The 22785-nt window shown below is 41.2% G+C and overlaps 1 protein-coding gene across 4 annotated transcripts in view; it reads right to left on the reverse strand.

Moving 5' to 3' along the window:
• Positions 1-4343: 4343 nt before the first annotated feature.
• Positions 4344-22785, reverse strand: part of CANX (calnexin) — a 57470-nt gene continuing 39028 nt past the window's right edge. For all 4 annotated transcript variants that reach the window (XM_073355391.2, XM_073355387.1, XM_073355388.2 and 1 more), the window contains 12 exons: positions 22002-22060; positions 21607-21748; positions 20633-20714; positions 18729-18921; positions 16316-16505; positions 13899-14012; positions 12002-12158; positions 11291-11506; positions 10446-10565; positions 10196-10340; positions 9920-10011; positions 4344-7749 (listed from right to left, as the gene is read on the reverse strand). In XM_073355391.2, coding sequence (XP_073211492.1) covers positions 7714-7749; positions 9920-10011; positions 10196-10340; positions 10446-10565; positions 11291-11506; positions 12002-12158; positions 13899-14012; positions 16316-16505; positions 18729-18921; positions 20633-20714; positions 21607-21748; positions 22002-22060 — 1546 coding nt within the window. In that variant the 3' untranslated portion in view covers positions 4344-7713. The remainder of the gene's footprint in view (positions 7750-9919; positions 10012-10195; positions 10341-10445; positions 10566-11290; positions 11507-12001; positions 12159-13898; positions 14013-16315; positions 16506-18728; positions 18922-20632; positions 20715-21606; positions 21749-22001; positions 22061-22785) is intronic.

A 22785-nucleotide genomic window follows, 5' to 3' on the forward strand; every position in this document is an offset into this window, starting at 1 on the left:
AAGGGAGGGGTTATGTGTGATTGACAGGTTAGACCCTCCTTCTCCAGCCAGTAGAGGAGGAGGGGAAGACAGGAGGGCGCGTTATCCCCTCCCCCGCACTGCAAGGGGCCTGATGAATGAAGAATTAAAGAATAGAATGAGTGGGTTTGAGCCTGGCCCAAGGCACGAGAGCTTCTGAGACTATAAATTTGGTTGACAAGAGGTAATAGGGGTGCAGTAATACTCATACTTTTATAAAGCATTTGTCTTCGTACTACAGGACTGTTTAAAAAAAACTAGAATATAAAATTAAGCTGGTATGCATTAAATGGGTCAGGGGAGACGGGGAGGAGAGAAGAGGAGCTATGAGCCGGAGATCCACGGTATGATGAATGGGCAAGTCAACCTTCAGGTGCCACATCTTGAGGTTGCGAAAGTGAAGACGAGCAAAGGCAGTGAGATATATGTGCACAAGGCCATGTGACCTAGAAGGCAGAGGTAAGTCCTGGCCCTGACTGAGGTCATCAGTTCTTGCAGAGTTAGAGGTCTTGCAGAGTCATGGGAGGTAGGCTGGAGGCATGACTGAGTTGATAGTAGCCCTTACAAAGTGGAGGCGTTGTGTAAGTTTTAAGATTGACTTTTTGGTTTTGATACTGACCCCTACAGAAGAAAGGAAGTCCAGTAACAGAGCTTCTTGGCTGGACTGTTCTGCCAGAAGCCAGTTGTGGAGATGTGGGAATACAACTACTCCATAACATCTTATGCGAGCTGCCACCGAGAAACCCCTGGTGAACACAGTGGGAGCGATGGTGAGTCCAAAGGGGAAAATTCTGTACTGGAAATGTTGTGAGCTGACCCTAAACATGAGGAACCATCTGTGGGCCAGATGAACGCCTATGTGAAAGTAGGCATCCTGCATATCAAGAGCTGTAAAGCACATGCCTTTTTCTAATGAGGGGATGATTTCAGATAGTAACACTCGCAGCAATCTTAGCTTTAGGATGAATAGACTGAGAAAACAAAAAGGTCCATGATAGTCAAGAAAAAGGGCAGATGGAGACCTATCAGGAAGTAAGCTGAATAGAACCCAGTTCCTCAATATTCCAGAGGGACATACTACAGAGAGGAGCAAGACAGCAAGGAGCATACCTCTTAGGTTAGGATGCTGTTGTGAGATTGATCCCAGGAGAGGGATCAGGATTAGGGGCTGTGGGTGAGGTAGTGTGCTGACCTATCTTATAGCCATGGTGAATGACTTTTAGCACTCAGTTATTGCACTCCAAGCTGAAAAGAATACAGATGACTCCTGAAAGGGGTGGGGTGCTTGTACGCAGTAGGCATCGTGGTTGACTGCTCTCTAAGAGTTTTTCAGAAATATTGGTTCTCTGGTAGTTGCACCTGGGAGGAGGAAGAATGCAAAGGTGGTCCCAGAGGGTGTGATCTGTGAGTTTTCTGATGCTTGTGTGGCAGTTCATATGGCCTCTGATGGAAGAGCTGCTTGGTCCTGTAGCATTGTGTAGGTGGGTAGAAGAACTGGAACTTCCATGCAGGCATGTAAATACCCAGAGAATGCACTGTAGCTCTGGAATCCTTGAGGGTGTGCAAGGAATAGTTTTTTTGGTTAAAAGATGGGATTTGTTGAAAGGCAGATCTCAGGTAATACTTTGTACCTCCCTGTGGAAATCAGAGGTGTGGAGCCACAATTCCTGCCACAAGCTATACCCATGGCTCCAGTTTCCACGTCAATCAGCTGAGGATGCAGCGAAGTCCTCACCACCAGTTTACCCTCTTCTATGATTACTTGGAGTAGGTGTACACACAGCTGGTGTGTGCCAAACTATCCTGGGCAGCTCGAGTAGAGTGTTGATGAGTAGCTCAACTTTACCCGGTGCCAATGAATAAAGGATGTCCAGGAGCTGGTGTTGGGTATCCTGTACCTCCTCCAGTGGGATGTAAAGCTCCCCTGCCACCCTCCTTCGGAGATCCTGAAACTGGCAGAAGTCACCAGGGAGTGAAGAGGACACCGAAGCAAGTGCCACATCCAGAGGGGAAGACTGAAACCTCTGTCTTGCTCTGTTGTTACCATCAGAACCAGGCTGAGCAGCTATTCTTCTATCAGCGGTTCTGAGCATGTGCTGGAAGGCACGCAGAACAGGGAAACTGGAGATTTCTCCCTTGCCGAATGTGTGGGTTCCGATGATGAGGATTGTGGCCATGGTCCCCAATAGGGCCAGCATGACTGATCCGGAGGGTGCTGAGAATGACCCCCATGGCGTGGGAAACCAATGGCTCTGAAGCAGCTGCAGCTGAGGATATAGTGCCATGGTGTAGATTGCTTCCTTTAGTAGTCCTGATGGCAGTATGTGATGGATAGACCATGCCCCTTATCTGACTCATCTGAAGATGAGAACTCTGAAACAAGTTCTATAGGTGGCACCACTAGAAGCATGTGGATTGCTGGAGTGGGAGGTGAATGATAGGCCAAGTGTGGCATGTCCATAGGGGAAGGTACAATCTCCTAGAAGTGGAAGGTCTAGACAGGCATGGAGAGGTTAGGTCTCCCAGCGCAAACACGTCCTGGGGATCTGGTGCCCTCCCCAGTCTCCCAGGAGCTAAGGGCACTCTCTTCATACTTAGTACTGATGCCAAAGTGGTGGACTTCCCCACAGTGGAAAGGTATCTTATGGGGCGCTAATGCTGTTGGCATCAGCAGTTCCATCCCTGGTACCAACAGATCAATTCTCCTGTGGGACCTCTTCTCATGCTTATGGGGCTTGGCACGTGCTCTCTCACCATGACTGGAGGAAGTGGAAGGAGAGTCTCCTTTCTTGGTCTTGGAGGAATGCTTATGATCGTGCTTCCTTGCCTCTTGACTAGGCCCCAGCACAGGATCCATAGTGGTGGTACTGCTGGTCCTGGACTCTGATTCCGTAGCAGCCGGGGCACTCGTCTGTCTCAGGCTGATGTACAGGAAGGTTCCCCAGCCTGGATCCAGGGCCTCATGGCAACTTCTGTGAGATGTTTCTTTAGGTGGAGAATCAACCTTCAGGTACAGCTTGCACCTGGATGCAACATGGCCCTCTCCCAAGCAGTAGAGGCAGCGAGGGATCTTCGGCACAATACCTGCATATGGGCACACAGACAAAAAAGACAGGCCCCCAAGCAATTCTACTCTAAAGCTACTAAAGACTACTTAATAAAATAGTAAAATAAAAACAGTAAAAATCTGTTTAAAAAAAGACTATATACAAGTTTAAGAAAGTGTGTCACAAGCAAATGGACACCACTCACTCTGACCTGGACCATGGGGCAGTGAGAAGGAACGGGAGATGCAGTCAGTCCACCCTAGCCCTTATGACTAAACCATAGGGGAGTTCAGGGCACATGAGCAGACCAATGGACACTACTACTTTTAAATTCTCTGGCTCCAGATGCATGGTGTACATGTATAAACCCTCAGTAGAATACAACAGGGACCATCACTTGAACTGTACATATGAAAGAATATTGCTGCATTAAACATGAACTCAGTTGTAAGCAAGTTGTTAGTTTGTGTAGGAGAAATATGCAAGTATAGCAAGTTAAGTGCATGTGCAGTAAGGTGGAGAGATGAGGTTCTACCACTCTCCAAGTCCAGGGCTTGGAGTAGTCCAAACCCCCCTGCTTATTAAAATGGAATGAGACCGCAGGCTCTGACTATTAAAAAGCAGAATCAGTCAACAAGGTTGGAACATCCTAAATGCACACCACAAGGGGCACATCAGTATTTTTAACAGATTTCCAGAGATACCGAATCCTTGGATTCAGTGTATTAGCTAGCTTTAAACAATTTACACACCAAAGATTTTACTTTTACCATCTTGACAAGATCAATTTACAGACTTCATTTAAATGTTTAGGATTCACAGCTTTTAGCAATGAAGGCAACCTTTAAAGCAGAGCTGGCAGATATCATGGGCTGCCTACGCCCTGCAGTTAGAGCATAAATAAAATCTGAGTGTTTTATTTATAATAAAAAACCCCACAAGACAAGACTAGTTTACTTGCATGATCCAGTGCTAAAAATGGTTAAACAAATCCAAAGCTTTTGGGCCCATCATAGCTACTGGCTTCATTATAACACTACATTTACTACCTCTTCTAATCATACTGTGGGCCTGTAATAAATCTCATCTGGCATTCAGCTCCAATAGCTACCCCTTTCACCAGGTGTTCTGTAGAACCTGCTGAAGGCACCGTGGCCCTTTGCTTGGTTGTTAGAGTAGCCATTAAGCAAGGCTGCAGCTCCCCTTCACCTTGATACTGAAATCCCAGAGATTAAAGCCTTTAGCTATTGTTTAGCCAATTAGACAAAGAAAACTGTATAGATTTAAGTTTCTTTATTAATCAGAGTAAACTTACATTTATAACTTATCCAATATATTTATATATGCATACTGCATCTACAATTATCCTTTTTCAAACAGACAGGACTTTTCTGTGAGAGAAGTCACAGTTCTCATTTAGCAACACTTGAGGATTTTGCTTTTGAAACCATTTATGGAGGCAATACTGGCATTTAGAGAAGTGCATATGGAGATGGCAGAGGGGTGCAGAGAAACTGGTCACTAGCACCATGTTTGCTGCCACAGGTTGAGTGGAGCCATATGTAGAGATAAAACTTGTTTACCAGTAATGAGTATTTGTAAGAATACCCTCTCCATCCCAGAGATCCAAATCTTAGACATTGTCAAATACATTTAAAAATCCACATTCTCAAGTTCTGTTAATTCACTGGATAACCAAACACTCTGAAAGGCCAGTTTACATCCCCACTTACATTTTACTAAGAAAATATCAGTAAGTTTGCTATGTTTCCTTTACCTCCTTTCACTGATCACAATTCCAAGACAACTATTTTTCAGTATTTCCAAAATACTCTTTACTATTTCAGATATTAAAAATGCCAAGTGAACAGTCTGACACTCAAATCTATGGTAGAGAGTCTTTTGGCTCTGTAGAACCAGTTATCTAACACAACATTTCTTCATTTAAAAAGGGGAGAGAATTCAAGTTTTACTATATAAAGGCCAAAGACCACCCTTTATAAGAGGTCCATTTACCACTGCACTTATGTGCAGTCGAACTCCCTTCCACTTACTAAAATACAGACTTCTTTCCGAGTACTTTTAAGAGTCACTAACTGTTCCAAGTCACAGGTGGGAGACAACTGGAGCTTCAGGTATTCAGAAAATAATGTTAGCCTTAATAAATATATTCTCTTTTTACCTGGAAGTGGACAGCTAACAATGACAACCCTTTTAATGAAGCTGGCATCATATCCTTTTATCTATTCAAAAGAGGCTTGCAGTTTAACACTGGAGGCAAAGTTAGATGCCATGACAAAAATCTTAAAAACTGAAGTTTTTCTATCCATTGTGGAGATTCACCATTTAATATAGTGACTATTCAAAATTTACACTATGGTACCAAAGAAAGTCATCACATGCCAACAGGAGACCCTTTCAAAGAGGTCCAGTAGAAGCAAAAAGACTTGAACACTCAGCTTTAATGCAATACCATTTAATAACTGATGTCTGAAAAGCGTTTCAGAATTTCACCTCTAGTAGTATTTTGGAAGTGTGTGTGTGTATAGGAGAAAGGTACTGGAAATTAAGGCAGTTTGTACATGAAGATAAAAACAGCATTAACTGAAGTGCATTAAAATAGGTTTGTAAATTGTGCCCGAGATGGTAGCTGACCACCAGAGGCCATCTACACTATTTTTATCTGGGAGGAACTAAGTCATGAATAGTACCGCTCCTCTATAAAAGCTATCTTGAGAGCCAAGAAGAATTAAATTAAAAGCAGTGCCTATAAAACATGACAGCTTCCAACAGCAAAGCAGAAGCTATTTTGGAGAGGGTAAGATGCAGTGTTTAAGAAGTGTTTGGAGAGGGGTCAGATTTCTAGAAGTAAGTCGTTCTAAACAGAAGTCTAAACTTACCATGTTCTATTTGCACACTACAGAGTGGTCAAGCAATCCTGCTATGCATTTACAGCCACTGGTATTTAAAAAAAAAAAAAAAAACACACCACAACAACAACTCTCTTGGTTAAGGACAGGCAGCCGGAGTTTTTGTTTTTAAATGTTAGACATTGGTAAGATCGTTTTAAAAAATTGGGGTAATTGCTCTTCACTTTCTACTGTACCCGAAACAAAAACACAAATGGAACATGGGAGTGTTTCTATTCAGTCCAAGGAGAGCAATTTAGGACATTTAAAGTTATTTTGAACAAAGAGGGCAAAAAGCTAGTCTATGTAGACATTAACCTTCCCTCTCTAATACATTTTGGTACACTAATGAAAGCATCAGAGTTTACCCTCTTAGAGGTATGCTCTGGTGGTGGTCATTTGCATTCCACAACGAAACAAAAAAACTTTAGAACAGTATAGTATACTAGACATGACATTTTAAAACAAAATTTATTTAGCTGGATTTGGAACCCCCTATATTCACAATATAATTTAGAATGCAACTGTTACATGAAGAGCAGATGAAAGACTCAAATGGTTACACATACCAGGTAGGTTATTCCACATGCTCCTTCCCCATCTAAAAATACTGACATCTTTGCTTCTGATATGAGTCTTTAGGTCAACCTGCCTATTCTTTTCCCACCTCCCTGTCTCTGTGCAGGAGTTTACATACAGCGGCAACAATAAGGAGATTAGGGACACTGTCGTATCCAGTGTTTGGACCCTGGAAAGAAGTATGTGTAGCTTAAACAAAAGCACCCCTTTGCCCCACCAAAAAAAGAAAAAAGAGCCACCTATAAAAGTTTGATTGTGAGCCAAGCACAAAGTAATCTTCAGCAATGGAGGCCAATCTACACTCTGAAGAATCTGCATAGTAGCAGAGAAAGCTAGGGCCGGAGGAAGGGAAAAGTGTGTATAATTTTTTTTTTAAACCCAAACACCCACTGCCCTATTGAGAAAAGCTCAAGAACTAAAGAAATCAGACATCTGGCCTCTGTGAGTCTTGCAAGACTAAGTACCATAGTAAAACCTACCCCCACTACCTTAGGCCAATTGTGAACACTTAACTGGGCAACAGCCATGGGCAACACTTATTTCATGGCCTACCTATGCTTCTCCCTCAACAAATAAATGAGAGGGCTTTCTTGGGAATGTTAACACATCTTAGTTATATAGTTTCTTTACATGGACTTTAACTTCCTTCCCACCCCTAATTTCCTTATTTGAGAGGATTTAAAAAAAAAGTCAATGTAGCCACTGACAACTGACATGATGACCAAATTTAAGGGATACACAGGCATTGCCAGGAATTTCCATGTTTATAAAAAAAAATAAAGTTATAAAAACTGCATTTCATCAACTAACATTTTTCTAGATTTGTTATTTTTCATTGATCGATTAATACATTAAATTAAGCTAAGGTTGACAGACTGGCAAAGTTCTACCAATCTATTTAAAAACAAAAATAAAAGGTTAGTTTTGTTACATTTCAAAATCCACAGCCCATTACATTAAATGCATCTTTCTACAGGAATGATGTTCTCTTTAAACAGATGATTGCAAATATTTTACTGCTAGACACTCAGTTACATTGGATAGTGTGACTGGAACCTGCGGATGGTGAAGTCTTGAGGTTTGTCTGAGTTGCAACATAAGGTATCCAAGGTCCTCTCCCAGAACCATGTGGGGGGGAAAAATAATCATAGATGAAGTTCTTACGATTTTTTCAATCTATTCATGCTTTCTTCCTCCTGCAGTATTAAAAGAAAGTGAAAGTGTGTAAAAAAAAGTCTGGTCTTCTCTTCTGATTTTGCTATTAAGGTTAGTAAATACTCTACAACTGTTAATTCATAGATTAGCTTCAAACTACTGCAATGCTACACTGCAAACAGAATGAACTTTTCACAAAAACAACAATTAGCAAACCTTCCACTTGTTTTTTCCCCGCTGGAACTGTTGACATACTAGTCCACTTTTCAGGGCTTATGCACAGTATTTACTCTGAGGTTTAGATGAACTGTGATCTTTTGTTTTCACAATTGAAGTTCTCCTTAAAATTTGGTTCTTATACCGTGATGCGTTCTAAGAGGCAAATGCTTTGCTACCATGAATGCATGCACACCAAATTCCCTGTAACTACAGCAGAAAGTTTGTGTCCTCATTTCTTGGCTTACTGGTTTTATGCTTGTACACTTGTCTTTTACTGTGATTCTGCCACCCACAATTGCTTGTTCTCTACAGGGCAGCTACTTACTAGCAGACTTCCAATTTCTGCAGGCTGCTGCCATTATTCCAGCCCACCTCTTTGCAATCTTAAAGGATAAGTTACACTATTCTACCGATGAGATATTTGGGTACCAATGTAGCTTTCAGTCAGCTATTAAATACAAGTACTTGAAAAATCCATTACAGCAGTAGGAATCCTTGCTGGTTGCCTGAGTAGAGCAGCAAGATAGTTGAGGGCAAGATTTTCCAGAGTGTTCAATAGAGTTAACTACTTCCACTGACTTCAGTACACACCACACCTACCATACAGTAGCGGTCAGGCCAATATGGAGTGCTTTTGAAAAAGCCACCCAAACACAATGTATAGAAAGGCTCAACTATTCTTTCACCTCTAGAAAAGGTCCCTCCCAAAACAGGAATGAAGCATATTGGTAGGGTAGTGCTTTGCTGCTGCTCTGTATAAATTGGAGGATTTCATTCCACATACACACGCTAGTCCAGGGTTCTCAAACCAGGGGTCAGGACCCCTCAGGGGGTCACGAGGTTATTACTTGGGGGGGTGTCACAAGCTGCCAGCCTCTACCCCAAATCCTGCTTTGCTTCCAACATTTATAATGGTGTTAAATATATTAAAAAGTGTTTTTCATTTATAAGGGGTCGCACTCAGAAGCTTGCTGTGTGAAAGGGGTCACCATACAAAAAAGTGTGAGAACCACTGCGCTAGTCATTCTGGTATGGTTTAAAATTGCAAAGATTTAAGGACCAATATTGGATCATCTTGTCCATCCCAGTGCCATTACTACAGATTACTGGATTCTGTACTAGCCAAATCATGAACACCTCAGAAAATTGCACCCCATGAGTACTGGGGCTCCCTGCATAATAGAGCCCACCTCCTGAACCTGGTCCTTCAGTTCCCCTGTGCAGGCTCTATCTGGCAGAAGAAGTCAACGTTCCCAGGCTGAAGGGTTGGGAGAGGTACAGATTGTGTCAGTACTCCTTGGGTGTACCCTCTGGCTCCCCGCTTGCAGAGTACCCATGCCCTTCACAGCAGAGGAAGGTAACTGTCAGTTGGTAGCTGTGGCAGTGGATGAGTGAGATGGGCAGGGAGCCTGGCCCCTGCAGTGAAGTCACCCACACAGAGAAATAACGGTTTAACCTGTCAGACAAAGCCACCGCCCCTTCATTGCAGCCCTATCAGGTCCTTGCTCCCCCAATAACCTCATCATACTGCTCTTGTTGGGGGCATGCCTCCCCACCCCCAAGTTTGGGAAACGGATATATGTAAGTATAAGAGCTTTACAAGTTTACCTATGTTCTCATATCCTACCCATCATTGTAGTAGTGCAGTAACTCTAGGCAAGTGTCCTCTCTTAAGGCTTCTCCAATGTTTTAGGTATCATAGCCCATTAGAACCCATTTTACTATAGAAACTAGTATAGACAAGGACACTGGTGTATCCCCTTTTTTCTGTTTTCATATCTTTAGTCTCAAGTTCTTATATTAGCATCGCCTCAAATTGCAGAGTATCCACCAGAATTTTTTTAGCCACCATCGACTAAGCTCAACTATATTTTTGTCACATTCCAGTGGAGTTGGATCATGTGTTTTAAAAGCTATGTAATTAAATACCACTAGTTGACCACCTGCATGATCACCACTTCTACTCACAGAGCACCAAAATGTTGCTTTTACCTCTGATGTGGGTTTTCCATCTTCTTCCTCCTCATCCTCTTCCTCCTCTTGACTAGCACTTCCAACATCAGCATCGCTCTTTTGCTTCTCTTCTAACCAAACAAAATCAAGAATTAAATGAATGTATGTTCTGTTTTCTAGGGAGAAATGATTCACCTTAAGTTCTTCACTGGCTTCAGTCTAGGTCTACCAGTACTCCTGTTCTCACTTTCTACATGAAAGAGTAAACCAATTCCAGGTTCCTACCATATTTCAAGAAGCCTCCATTATCCTTACCCAGCTTGTCTTCATTTGATTCCGCTTCCTCCTCCTCTTCCTCCTCCTCCTCCTCATCTGCCTTGTCTTTCCCCTCCTCTTTCTCTTCATTCACATCAGGCTGAGGAGCATCAGTCTTTTTGTACTCTGCAGCGTTTGGCTGTTTCTAGAATTTGTCAGAAGAGTCCCACAATAAACAACTGCCCATTTTCAGGTTCTTGCACAACCCCATTTTGACCTATTTCTAGATATTTCAGAAGGAAATTCATACCTTTCCAGAACAGCAGAAGAGGACAACAAGGAACACAGGTAGAGCCACAGTTAGGATGTATACTACCCACAGCCAGGGACGCTCTTCAGCAGCTGCCATCATCTGGCCCACAACACCAGGCTGGAAGATAAATTGAATCCCGAAGGCTTGTGTATTTAGCTCTCTTACTCATGTATGCAGCAAGTTTTATGGCTACCCATGGGGACTGATAACTGTCTCCCATCATACCAAGTAGACACAGCCTCATGATATATACAGAATTAGTTTGTATTGCAAAAGCTAATTATTTACTATACTGTAGCACAGAGGAGCCCAAAATCATGAACCAGAACAATACCGTGCTTGGCACTGTTCAAGCAAATGGTCCCTGCCCCAAGCTTAGTCTTCTATGAATTATTTTATTCTTCTGAAGTCATGGAACAATATTTACACAATCTAAAGATTATAAACATGCAACAGTAGGCTATGAGGATGGCCATTTGTCATGGCCATGATTAAAAAGTTATGCTTCCAATAGTAAAAAGACAGGAAAGAGTACGGCATTCGATAAAGGCAGCCATCCCCGCAAAAAAACTATTTTTAAAAATAAGTTACTAAAATACATTACATTTGAACAGGAAAAATCTTTAAGAGATACTTATGTAGCCTAGTTTTGGTAGAGAAGATTATATCCTTCATTTTGAAAGCTTATATCTGTTCATGTTTGGAAAAAAAAAAGTTAAGGACTATCAGCATAGTTTTTTTTGTAAGAGTGAAAGCTAGAGGAGCTTGAAGCTCTTCTAGACAAGTAACAGATACCATTTTTTATTGCTAGAAGTATACAAAAATAAACTTTTGCTCCTCACCTCAGCAGCACCATCAGCTGCCTTTTTTAGACCCCAACCATCATTGGCCCAATCTTCTGCCACGACTTGGTCTGAACAGATGATAAAGTTGTCGAAGAAGATGTCAGAGGTCATTGACCATAATTCAAGGCCCACAGCAGTGAAGGGAGTCATTCTGAAAGGTTCTAGATCTTCAAAGAAATCTGGGTTTGGGATCTTCCTGGGCTTCCAGATTCCCTGGAGAAGGCAAAGAAAACTCCGCATCATACACCACACAAAATCTGTTTTTCTATTTGGGTTGAAAAACTTTGTGGGGGCGGGGGGTGTTTCCCCACACCTGTACCAACAAAAAAGTTTCATTATTGATTACAATGGATAGTCAGTTTAGGTAAATCTTTCTTATGTAAAGAGGTTTACAAACCAACTACAATATTGGAAAAATATTTAGAAGAGCTCCATTCCATCCCCGTTTAAACATTCCCTTGCTGCAGCAGCTTGGAGCTTAATTTTTTGGCTTTCATGGATAAGTTGTGACATTTTATTTATTCAAGGGAATAAAAAGTTGAACCTGTCCCCTTAGAGTGCATAAGGATTGAGGTTATGTGATTTGCATTCCTGGCTATGCTATAAGAAGTCTCTTGTCTTTCTGTATTGCTTAGTAAACTGGTATACCCTAAGAGGGAGCAGTGTTCTTATTCTGGCCAGCAAGTTACCTAGAAACATGTGACCTACCTGGTAGTTGGGGTTATCAATCATAGGAGGCTTCCATTTGCCTTTGTAGTTGGGATTGTCAATCATAGGTCGTTGCCAGGTACCACAGCCAGGGGCTGACTCACATTTGGGATTTGCAATCTGAGGTGCCTCCCACTCTCCATCCATATCCTCATCCCTGGAAAAGCAAACTCATTAGAGGAAAAAGTTTGTTCTAGGTCTTTGAAAAAAAACGGGGAGGGGGGCAGAGGGGTGCCTCCTTACCACTTCTACATTGTAAAATGGGGATGATACTTGACAAAGTAAAGTAAAGAAGTAAAGAGTTCTATGGATGGAAAGCATTGTAAGGGCTAAGCATTAGTCATATGTTTTAAGAGTAAAGTTATTAGTATTATAACCACACTTAAGAGCCTCAGCCATGGACCAGGATACCACTGTGCCAGAACAAAAAGATGATCCTGCCCCAAAGAGACCACAGAAGGATACAGATGGAGCACAAGGAAACTAGACACTAGCTTTATGTTCTGTTCTTGCTACTCAGACCTGTGTCTTACTCCAGCACAAACACATTGTGCCCCCAAATGACACTCTGCACCCCATATTCACCATAGTGATATAATTATGATTTATCTTGTACAAAATATGTCATGTGAGGTGTCAATGGAAAAGTTATGGTTTGCGGAATATGATTATCCTATTTGTATGCATGTAGGATTTTTGTATCAGGAGTTATGAATATTGACCATGCATCTGTATTTCAAATATGCTTGCTCCTGGGTAACTCCCACAAGTTAGTTTACATTCAGTCTAGCCAGCACATTGGGAGTGGACTATTCAAGATAATGACCCATGGATGAACACAATGGGCCATGGAAAAAGCTTATCCTCACTTGATGGGCTTTCCTGTGGATGCTTCAGCCAATATATGAGTAATGGCTGCTATGACTCAAAGCATGTAAGGGCATGTGACTAAATCATGTGATTCTGGACTCCATCTTGTGCCTGTACTTTTCCACAAACTGCAGGGGAATTTGCTTGGAAGTCAAAACAAAAGTTCCCTCCACATGGAAGAAGCTATAAAAGGGGGAAGTGACATCACCACTGGATCTCACTCCCCCTACAATTCAACATCTGGAAACGCCTTAGGAACAAAGACTGAACTGGGGAATGTCGTCCCAGGCAGGAAAGAAGGAATCCCAGCCTATGTATGAAATATCGGCAAATTGCTTGTACCATCAAAGTGAGATACTGCTTGATTCAAATCCATTGCGATTTTGTTTATTTGTTAGGTAACCAACTTTGATCTGTACACTATAACTCACTTAAAATATAAAAGATTTCTTAACTACAGAGAGATTGTATCTAAAACAGTGTGTCTCAAGTGCAAAAAGGGAAATCTGCTCAAGAGCAGGGGCTTGTGCATTGTCCTCTCCACTTTAAGAGAGGGGCGGACTGGGAAATAAACTTACACTGGTCAGGCTTTTGACCAGAGCAAGACAGTAAAGCTCTGGAGATCTAGGCTGAGGAAGGGGATTGGCTGGAGCCTCTATTGTTAGCTCATGAGTGGCTAGGAAAAGCATTCATGTAACTGCAGCTGAGGGTGTTCCTGTCTATGAATGTTTGTATAAGTGCAGGATCTGGAGGGGTTTGCAGCTTATCACAGTGAGTGATGGAGCCCAGGATGATGAGACAGAGGGCTCAGCGGTACCCCAGTTACAGAATGCACCCCAGGGAAGTCCATCATAGCAACACCTTCCCCTACCAGTTTATGTCTGGTCCATGGAAGCTCAAGTGCCCCATTATGCTCCTGAAACCCAGTCAGTGCCTTTGGGTCACAAAGTGAGTATCTGATAAATTGATGCACAGCAATTACTGCTTTCATACAAGATGGACAAATGGAAACCTAGTGACAGCATACCAGTCCTCTGGTTTCTCTGCATCAGGATCGGCTACATATTCTGGCTCATCATCCAGCCAACCTTCTGGCTTCACAGCATCATCATCTGGAATCTTTGCAGGAGCATCCTCATCCCTTGGGAAAGAGATACAAGGTTGCTATTATATATTCCTTCCAAAAAGATTTGGCAAAAAAAACCCCATAAGGCTTAAGACACTGTTGTACTAGATACAGATCCTCATCTAGACTGATTCCTAAAACAATGAGTATATGAACAGGACTACCAACTGATCAAGCAATTATGTTTTGAATATGAAAAGGCCAGGTAGTAACTGTTGGAGTTTTTTTTGCTACCCCACCATGCTAGTCAGATGAAGCTCCTATTCCTTTATCTGTCTCAGTGCACATTCCTCCAAACGCAATGGATAGAAGTGGTAACATTTCATGTATCCTCAGAAAGAAGCAGCCCAGGGAAAGCATGTTAATGAGTGAATATGTGATGTACTGTACCCAGTAAAAATGTGTTCCATCTCAGGACCTAATTCTATTACCCCTGAACTTCTAATTATTTACCATGTCATTAGTCAAATTGACAAGGGAACACTAATTAAAATTCAATCATGTTGATTCAGCATTTTATGATGAACATACCCCCTTTTCCAGACCAATTATGGATAACAGTGAAGTGGCAAAGTTTGCAGATGATATGAAGTTACAAAGAGTTCAAAGCTAACTGCAAAGAGTTACAACAGGATCTCACAAAACAGGGTGACTGTCCAACAAAATGGCACAATGAATTTAATGTTAAGTGTATAACAATCCCAATTATACACACAAAATGGTGGGGTCTAAATTAGCTGTTACCACTGAAGAAAGATTTTTGGAGTCATCATGGATGTTTTCAGAAAACATCTGTTCAGTGTGCAGTGGCAGTCAAAAAAGGCTAACAATGTTCGGAACCACTAAGAAAGGGATAGATAAAACAGAAATCATAATACCACTGTATAAATCCATGGTACGCCCACATCTTGAATACAGAGAAGGGTAACAAAAATGATCATCGGTATGGAACAGCTTCCAAATAAGGAGAGATGAAAAAAAACTGGGACTGTTCAGCTTAGAAAAGAGAGAGGATAGAAGTCTATAAAATCATGAATGGGGTGGAGAAAGTAATAAGGAAGTATTATTTATCCCTTCCTAAACACAGGAACCAGGGGTCACAAAATGAAATTCACAGACAGCAGGTTAAAGATAACATAAGTACTTCTTCATAACACGCAGCAAACCTGTGGAACTAGTTGCCAGGGGATGGTGTGAAGGCCAAAAGCATAACTGGGTTCAAAAAGGAGTTAGATAAATTCATAGAGGAGAGGTCCATCTATGGCTATCAGCGGAGATAGTCAAGGATGCAACCCCATGCTCTGGGTGTCCCTGAACCTCTGACTGCCAGTAGATGAATCTCTCAATAACTGCCATGTTAGGTTCATTGCATTTAAAGCATCTGCCACTGGCCACTGTTGGAAGACAGGATTCTAGGCTAGATGAACCTTTGGCCTGACCCTGTATGGCCATTCATGTTCATAACTGTCAGTCTCTCAATGGCTATCTGGATTGAAGGTGTCAGATTTCTAACTGGCCATTTGACCCCATCACAAGAGCTTTTTTGACAAAATAAGCTCCAAGCATTTCATTATTTTAAGTGTTCCAGCACTTGATCCCATGCTTGATCAGACATCAAATGAAGCACATCTATGGCTAAGCAAGGAACTTCATGTAAATGTTACCTGGCTTGCCAATGTTAATTAGTGCTGAACTTCATTCGGACACTCATTCGAGTGCAAAGGCATAGAATCACAATCTGCAGTCTACCACCAGTCAGATACTATGGTTAGGCTTGGAATAATTAAATTTTTGCAGGTAAATATGTAAACAAATATCAATTTTACCACGTACACAAACTGACAAAAAATTTCAATCAAAATGTACAGACAAAGAAAAATGTTGCTTCAGAACTTCAAGTAAATAAATTAAACTCTGTATTTTGACATGTTGACAATGTGTGTTTTAACAGTTAAAGCATTAACTTTTTGAATCTCAATGTCTGTATGTTAAATAATTGTCTGACCCCCATAATTTCCAAATTGGGAAAATTGAAATAAATTTTTTTTAAAAAAGCTTTAAAATAATCCTCCCAAATTATAAAAGATAAAAATTGAATTCTGCCAAGCTTAGCTATAGTTTAAGCAGAGATAAATAGCTTAACACACAAATGACTGCATGTCCAATGTTAGATTGGTCAACACTAGCCAATTAACTTGGAATACAGGGGACTGAAAAATAAAAATAAAATGGACAAATGACTAGCTAAGAACTGTTTTAGACCAGCACTAGGTTATCTAGCAACGGCTTTCCCCAATTCCACCACCCAAGCTACTCACCAATCCTCTGGTTTAACAGCATCTGGGTCTGGAATCTTGGGTCTCTCATCCCAGTCCTCTGGTTTCTGGTCATCTGGGTCCTCAATCTCTCGGGGTGGGTTCACAGCAGGAGTCACATCATTTAGGAGATTCCCACTATTCACCACAGTCTGATCAACCAGGATTTCAAAACTATTATCAGGATTCAAGACTGGAAGAACAGGGACAGGGAGGAAGAGTTAATGGAGCCTTTTTCGCTAACATAAGGAGAAAACTGATCTCTAGAACATCTCACTGCCACTTTCTGCTCTACCACCCTTTTCTAAACCTCAAAACTATAACAATCATCCTTCTAGCTAAAGTTACCTCCACAGCTAAACAATGATGCCCAAATGGGGCTGCTAAAGGGAAACAAACAACCTATTTAGTCTTTTATCAAGGTATAAAGACAGATTTTTATGGAAAGTCTTACTCTGGGTACCCAATAGGCTTGCGTATTACACAGCCCTCCCAAATCAATTACATCTGGAAAAAGTTCTGCTCTGTACACACTCACACTTGTTACCCTACTTATAAAGAAGAACCTAGTATAGTGAGATTTATCAGGTTCCTCTTCTGCCCCCTCCACACACACACACAAAAAGATAATCAGGCTTTGCCACTTCTATTTTCTTAACAGTAAGGACATGTACTTTAAAGACTGAGAACTGTAATTCCTTATTTACTTGAAAAGTAACTGTGGAAAAAAATTGCACCACCCTTAATGGATCTGCTCTGTATAAATTCATGGTCCCATCTCTGGCTTTTTGTGAAATTAAAAAGCTTTTTACTCCCTTTAGGCTTGCAGAGGTATCACATGTAAAACTAGCAGAACTGTGGATTCTATTCTGCCCCATCCATCAACCGAATTGTTTAACAAGTTCCCAACTGTCAATGGGGGGGTGGGAGGAAGGTTTGATAGGTTCACCAAAGACATCTTCATTACTGGCAATGAGACATGAAGTTTGAAACTGGGTCTCTATCTGGACCAGCAATTAGAGTGTCCTTTTTATACTTATATTCATCATGTTTGATAAAGAATTGAAACCAAAACACATTGGACCCCACTATGCTTTTTTTTTAAGTCATTTTTCAGACTAGATCCCACACCTGCCCACACTGCTTAGAAAACTCCCCCTTCAGTCAGTCAGCCTCAGAGCACAGCTCCACATTCTGTTCTCCACAAAGAAGAAATGCAGAAACACACTCAGTGTTTAATCTTGCAACCAGTGAGACAGCAGCTCAGTGTTTCTATACTGCTTCCATTCATGCAGTCAGGAGCCTTGTTTCATTACTAGCTGCATATAGATTACGGATAAGTCCCCTCTCTAGCAGCAAAATATCTAGAAAAGCTGATTTTTAAGGAGATCTGGCTGTGCAGTTGTAGCAGTCAGAGCTCCAAAGCCGAAAGCTACCTAGCAGAGCTTAGGCCCAAGCCAAGAGTGTAAGATCTAAGCAGGATTCAATATTCATATGGCCAATAAGAACATTCAGAATTAGGATAACAGGACTAAGAACTAAACCAAGAGTTCTGAAAGGAGTAACTCCCTCATAGTTAAGGGCATAAGCCAGCCTTCAACAGATGGGTGTTAGGAAGAGACTGTCCCTATAAGGTAAGTTATTCCTAGCGTAGGGCCTCTTGAACATTTCTCTGGGGACTCTGATGATAGCCCCTGCTGTAGACAGAATATAGTACCACAACCACTGATCTTATCTAGTGTGGCAATTCTTATGCTCCTATCACTATTTTAACCATGGGTGTGACCAGCCATTCACTTTCCATTGCATTTTCCCTATCTGACTTTATCAGCTCTGAAAACCTCAGTGGTACAGCCAGTGAAAATGAAAGCCAATTAAAATGACATGTTGAAATAGTTGCCTGAAAGGAGGGCTTCTAATACTTTGTCCCAGGGAGATGCAGCATTGCTATTTCCTCCAGAGTTTAGAGCTCACCATCCCAAAAAGTTAAAGAATGGATAGGTATGCATACAACTAGAGAACATGTAAGATCCCAGGTCAGTAACAGAATGCATATAATTATACTAAAAGTTAAGAGATTTAAGACCATATTTGGAAAGCCAAATCTCCTTTACCTACTAAATTCAGAGTCCCATATTTTCCCTGCAAGAGTTAAGACTCAAAGCAGTGCATGCTCCTTGATGAGATTTCTTGCACGGAAGAACAGAACAAAGAATGAACAATTTTTGCATATGGGGATTTAGAATGTATGTTTTAGTTGTATGAAGTCCACATACATGGTATATTCAGTTACTGTTTTAGGACTCCTTTCCATTTCTCTTGCACCAAAACCACAAAATAAATTTTCACTCTAACTTTTTTGAGATCTACACATTTTTTTGAAACTCGCCCCGCCCCAAGTTTATAGTTGCTTTACCCAGAGTATAGAGGTGGGTCTTCTTATCGGTAAAGTAGGTCTTCAGATCTGCATCTGGACGCTTTGCATGCTTCTCTTCATACTTGCCGGTTTTGGGGTTCTTGTGCCGAAAGATGAAGTGTAATTTATAATCTTCTCCACATTTATCAGGACCAAACATGATTGTGTAGGCAGTTTTGTCATGGAACTGATCCTTTAAAGAGAATGGTTGGAATAAATCATTCTAGAGTTCGGGTTTAGACAAGACAGCGTTCACTGCCAATGCACTTCATTCATTAAGCAGTTTGATTATACTTGGGATCAAAACCAGCAACAGATGGTTGATAGAGTCACAGAAATTTGAAGTGGAAGAAGCCAGTTAGGACAATCCAATCCATCTCCCTACTGGCGCTTTAGATGGGCCCTGCATTTTCCATCATCTTGTCCAACCATCTTTACTTTCCCCTCACTAGTAGAAGGGAGTTTTCAAGAGTGACAGGTAAGATTAAAGCATCAAGCCATAAAGTTGTGCCTAAGTGGGCGCACAGTATGCAAATGTAAAATAACCTGTTAGATTAGCCAGACATCAATTAAAAAAAAATTCCAAATCACAGAAACCCCATAACACAAAAGTTTCATTTTTAAAACAAAGCTATTGTCAACAGCCATTATAAGCACTGAAAGAAACTGAAATCTTAACTGTGTATTTGACATTGCTGTGTCTAGTCAGTCTTACAGTTTCCCTTGTACATTCAGTTTCCCAGTCTGGGTAGTTCTCTCACAATGGGGAACATACAAGGCGTTAACAGAGTAAATTTAGTTGAAAAACCACAGAAGTTAGTACCACGCACAGGGCTGATGTATTATATGAAGCTCTAAGAATTAACTAGATATCTGTAAACGCCATCCCTTTAACAAAAATAGTTGCAAGCAAGCTTGTCTACTCTCACTGACCCTATTCATGCATTCAGTTCACAAAGAACTGAAGAAGTGATTGTACAATCACTAAGTAGCTTTTCACATCTTGAATGGCATATCCTGGTCAGATGTGGATCTGTATCAATATTCAGAAAAAACAGTGAAGGGGAAGGAGAGTTGGGACAACAGTTTTGACTTCTATTTCCATGAGGGGAAGCCTACTGAAAACTGGAGGGCTTTGATTAAAAATATCCAGTAGCTAGACACAAAATCCTCTCAATTTTATCTTTCAGATAATGCTCCTGGAAAAGTGGCCCACGGGCCAGGTACAAGATGTGTTTAGTCCAAGACACTTACTGCACATAGTGCATCCTGCTAGCCCATGCTGCAAGCAGCAAGTCTCTAGTACTTCAGACACCAAGCTCCTTACAAGCAGATTGAAATGCAAGAAGTCTGGTGCAGAGAAATATAATTAGGATCATCTCAGTCTATTTCACTTTGCAGGCCCTCTGTGGAACACACTTTAGAAGACAACTGTCTAATCCCAGGCAGCTAGCTTCCCTCTGCATAAAGAGTACAGTTTAATTGTGGAACAGCTAAAGGGAAATTTACAAGATAAACGATTTAGTGTGCCCTCTACAGACCTCCCATATGAGATGGCTACTCTTATAGTAAGAGGGAGAGAAAAGAAAGAAAGATATCCCAGAAGTGTGTGGCAGTTAAAAAGAATGTTGTGGATTCTTATGGGGGAGAGGCAGGAATGCTCAGCCCCTACAGCATCCCAGAGTCAATTGTGGTAACCAGATTTTCAGAAGAGTTCAGCAACCATCTGCTCCCACTAAGGACAATACAAGCTGCTGGGTGCAGACTACTTCTGCAAGTCTGCCCCTAAACACGAACAGCTGCCTTCAGTCCATTAGGATCATAAGAGTTTCTTTGGGGAGGAGCAAGAGAAAGACAGGCTTGTCTTTAGGGTGTAGTAACTAAAGAGCATGCACACCACTCACCAGGTTCAGCTCGGTGGTTTTAGAAAGCAGCTTCACATAGGCACCACCACACTCAATCCCATTTTGGAAATTCACTTCATACCTGATTTTCATTTGGGGCAGAGAAGCAGAGAGCACATTATAGTACATGGAATAAACTAGACAACATTCCCTTCATATAAGGATGTAATGGAGCTTGCATACAAATTAAAAAGGTTTTTTAAATAAAAGTGTTTCCCACATTTCATAATGGATCTTAGGCAGATACATAAGAACCACAAAGTAAATAGCTAGGCAACAGGCAGAATGATTAACTCGTTATCTCATGCAAACTGATGAGCGGATTACCCTCCTTTCTTGCTTGAAAAGTCCAACATATCAGCTACTCCCAATAAGTCTGGATTCTTGTATATCTGCCATGACCCATCTAAGAATTGTTGCTAAACTGGACACACTGTGTGTCCCATGGCAAAAAAGAGCTGAATCAGTTGAAGACCACTAACAAGCTGTTTTTGCCTTCCTACCAGGGAAAAAGAAAGAAAGGACAATTGGCTGGACAAAAAAATCTGTTCATTCATGAATTGTCTTTACATTGCCCCTGCTAACTGTTTGACTCTTCTTGTCAATCACAACAGACAAGTCAGTTCACTAGGCCCTTACTATTAGAGCTGCAGCACAGAAGTGGAACCAACTGTAGTTGTCAGTATCACACTGCAAGGAAAGGCTAATTTCCAGAAATTCAGACACAGCTAGTTTATTCAGATGGAAAAAGCAGCATCTCCAACAACTTGAAACAGAAAGTTATTGTACACTACAATATCCCAATTATTTTATTTTATTTTTTGCACGTAAGAGTGGTAGCCAATATTTTGTGTGGTAATGGGCTACCATGCTTTACTACCGTTTGGTCAACAAACTTTACATAATTCTGGAAAAAGCCGCTAACAGCCATCAGCCCTTTCTGGACAAGTAAACACTTGTTATTTTCCACTTACTGTACAATGAGGGGTTTGGTATCAAATATGAAGGGTTTTGTCAGTTTGGCAGAGATCGCATGATGCTTGGCCCGGGACATCAGTACTAGTCCTTTGTCCCCTGGAAGTTTGGTGTCCTTCATTTCCAATACTTCCCATTTACCTGCAAGGAACACATATCATTTCATTACTATTATAACCCACAACTCCTTGTTTTCTTATTTTAATTAACTTTAAACAAGAAACTAAAAATTGTTATTCTGTACAATATAAAACACCCAAATGCCCACCCACTTTTCATATGCAGGATATTCTCGTGACTATTTAGTCAGGGTAAGATTTGCACCTCACATCTAGCTCTGCAGTACAGACAACCAAAAAATATACCTTCTGAACCAAAGCTAGATGGCACTCACCATCGTATTTTGCAATTTCATCATCTGTGTCATCCTTCTTGGCCTTGGAAAGAACCCATCTGAAATGATATCCCCAGCAGAGGTAAGGGACAGACATACAGTTACAGACTTCTATACAAAGCCAGCTCTAAAGAAATACCCAGCCCCTGCGAGAGCTACCCTTTAACTAGACCCTACTGTATTCTGAACCCCATCATTGATCTGTCTCTTTGGGAGTTCTGCCCTGAGTTCTCCAACACATGAAGCAAATTCAGAAGTAGGCATCAAAGCAGCTTTGTACCGGTGATCCTATTATCAGTATTCCACTAGGGATAGTGCTTGTAGCTCCATTATCTCTATCTTGTCATATTACCAAGAAAGGCTACTGAAAGCCAGTTTACGTGATTCTGGATGTGCACATGGTACCCTCTTAATGAGCACCTAACAGAAATGCTTATTTGAACATCCTCCAAAGTTTCAAGAGATATGAAGGTTAGGAGAAATGTATAGTAAGGTGGTTATATATGGGGTCATTTGAACTCTAATCATATTAACAGGTTTCAGAGTAGCAGCCGTGTTAGTCTGCATTCGCAAAAAGAAAAGGAGGACTTGTGGCACCTTAGAGACTAACACATTTATTTGAGCATAAGCTTTCGTGAGCTACAGCTCACTTCATGAATGCATCCGATGAAGTGAGCTGTAGCTCACGAAAGCTTATGCTCAAATAAATTGATTAGTCTCTAAGGTGCCACAAGTCCTCCTTTTCTTTAATCATATTAACATTAGCTATTCAAGAATGGTTACT

Source organism: Lepidochelys kempii, chromosome 8, assembly GCF_965140285.1.
Source record: "Lepidochelys kempii isolate rLepKem1 chromosome 8, rLepKem1.hap1, whole genome shotgun sequence".
In the NCBI taxonomy this organism is placed as follows: Eukaryota; Metazoa; Chordata; order Testudines; family Cheloniidae; genus Lepidochelys; species Lepidochelys kempii.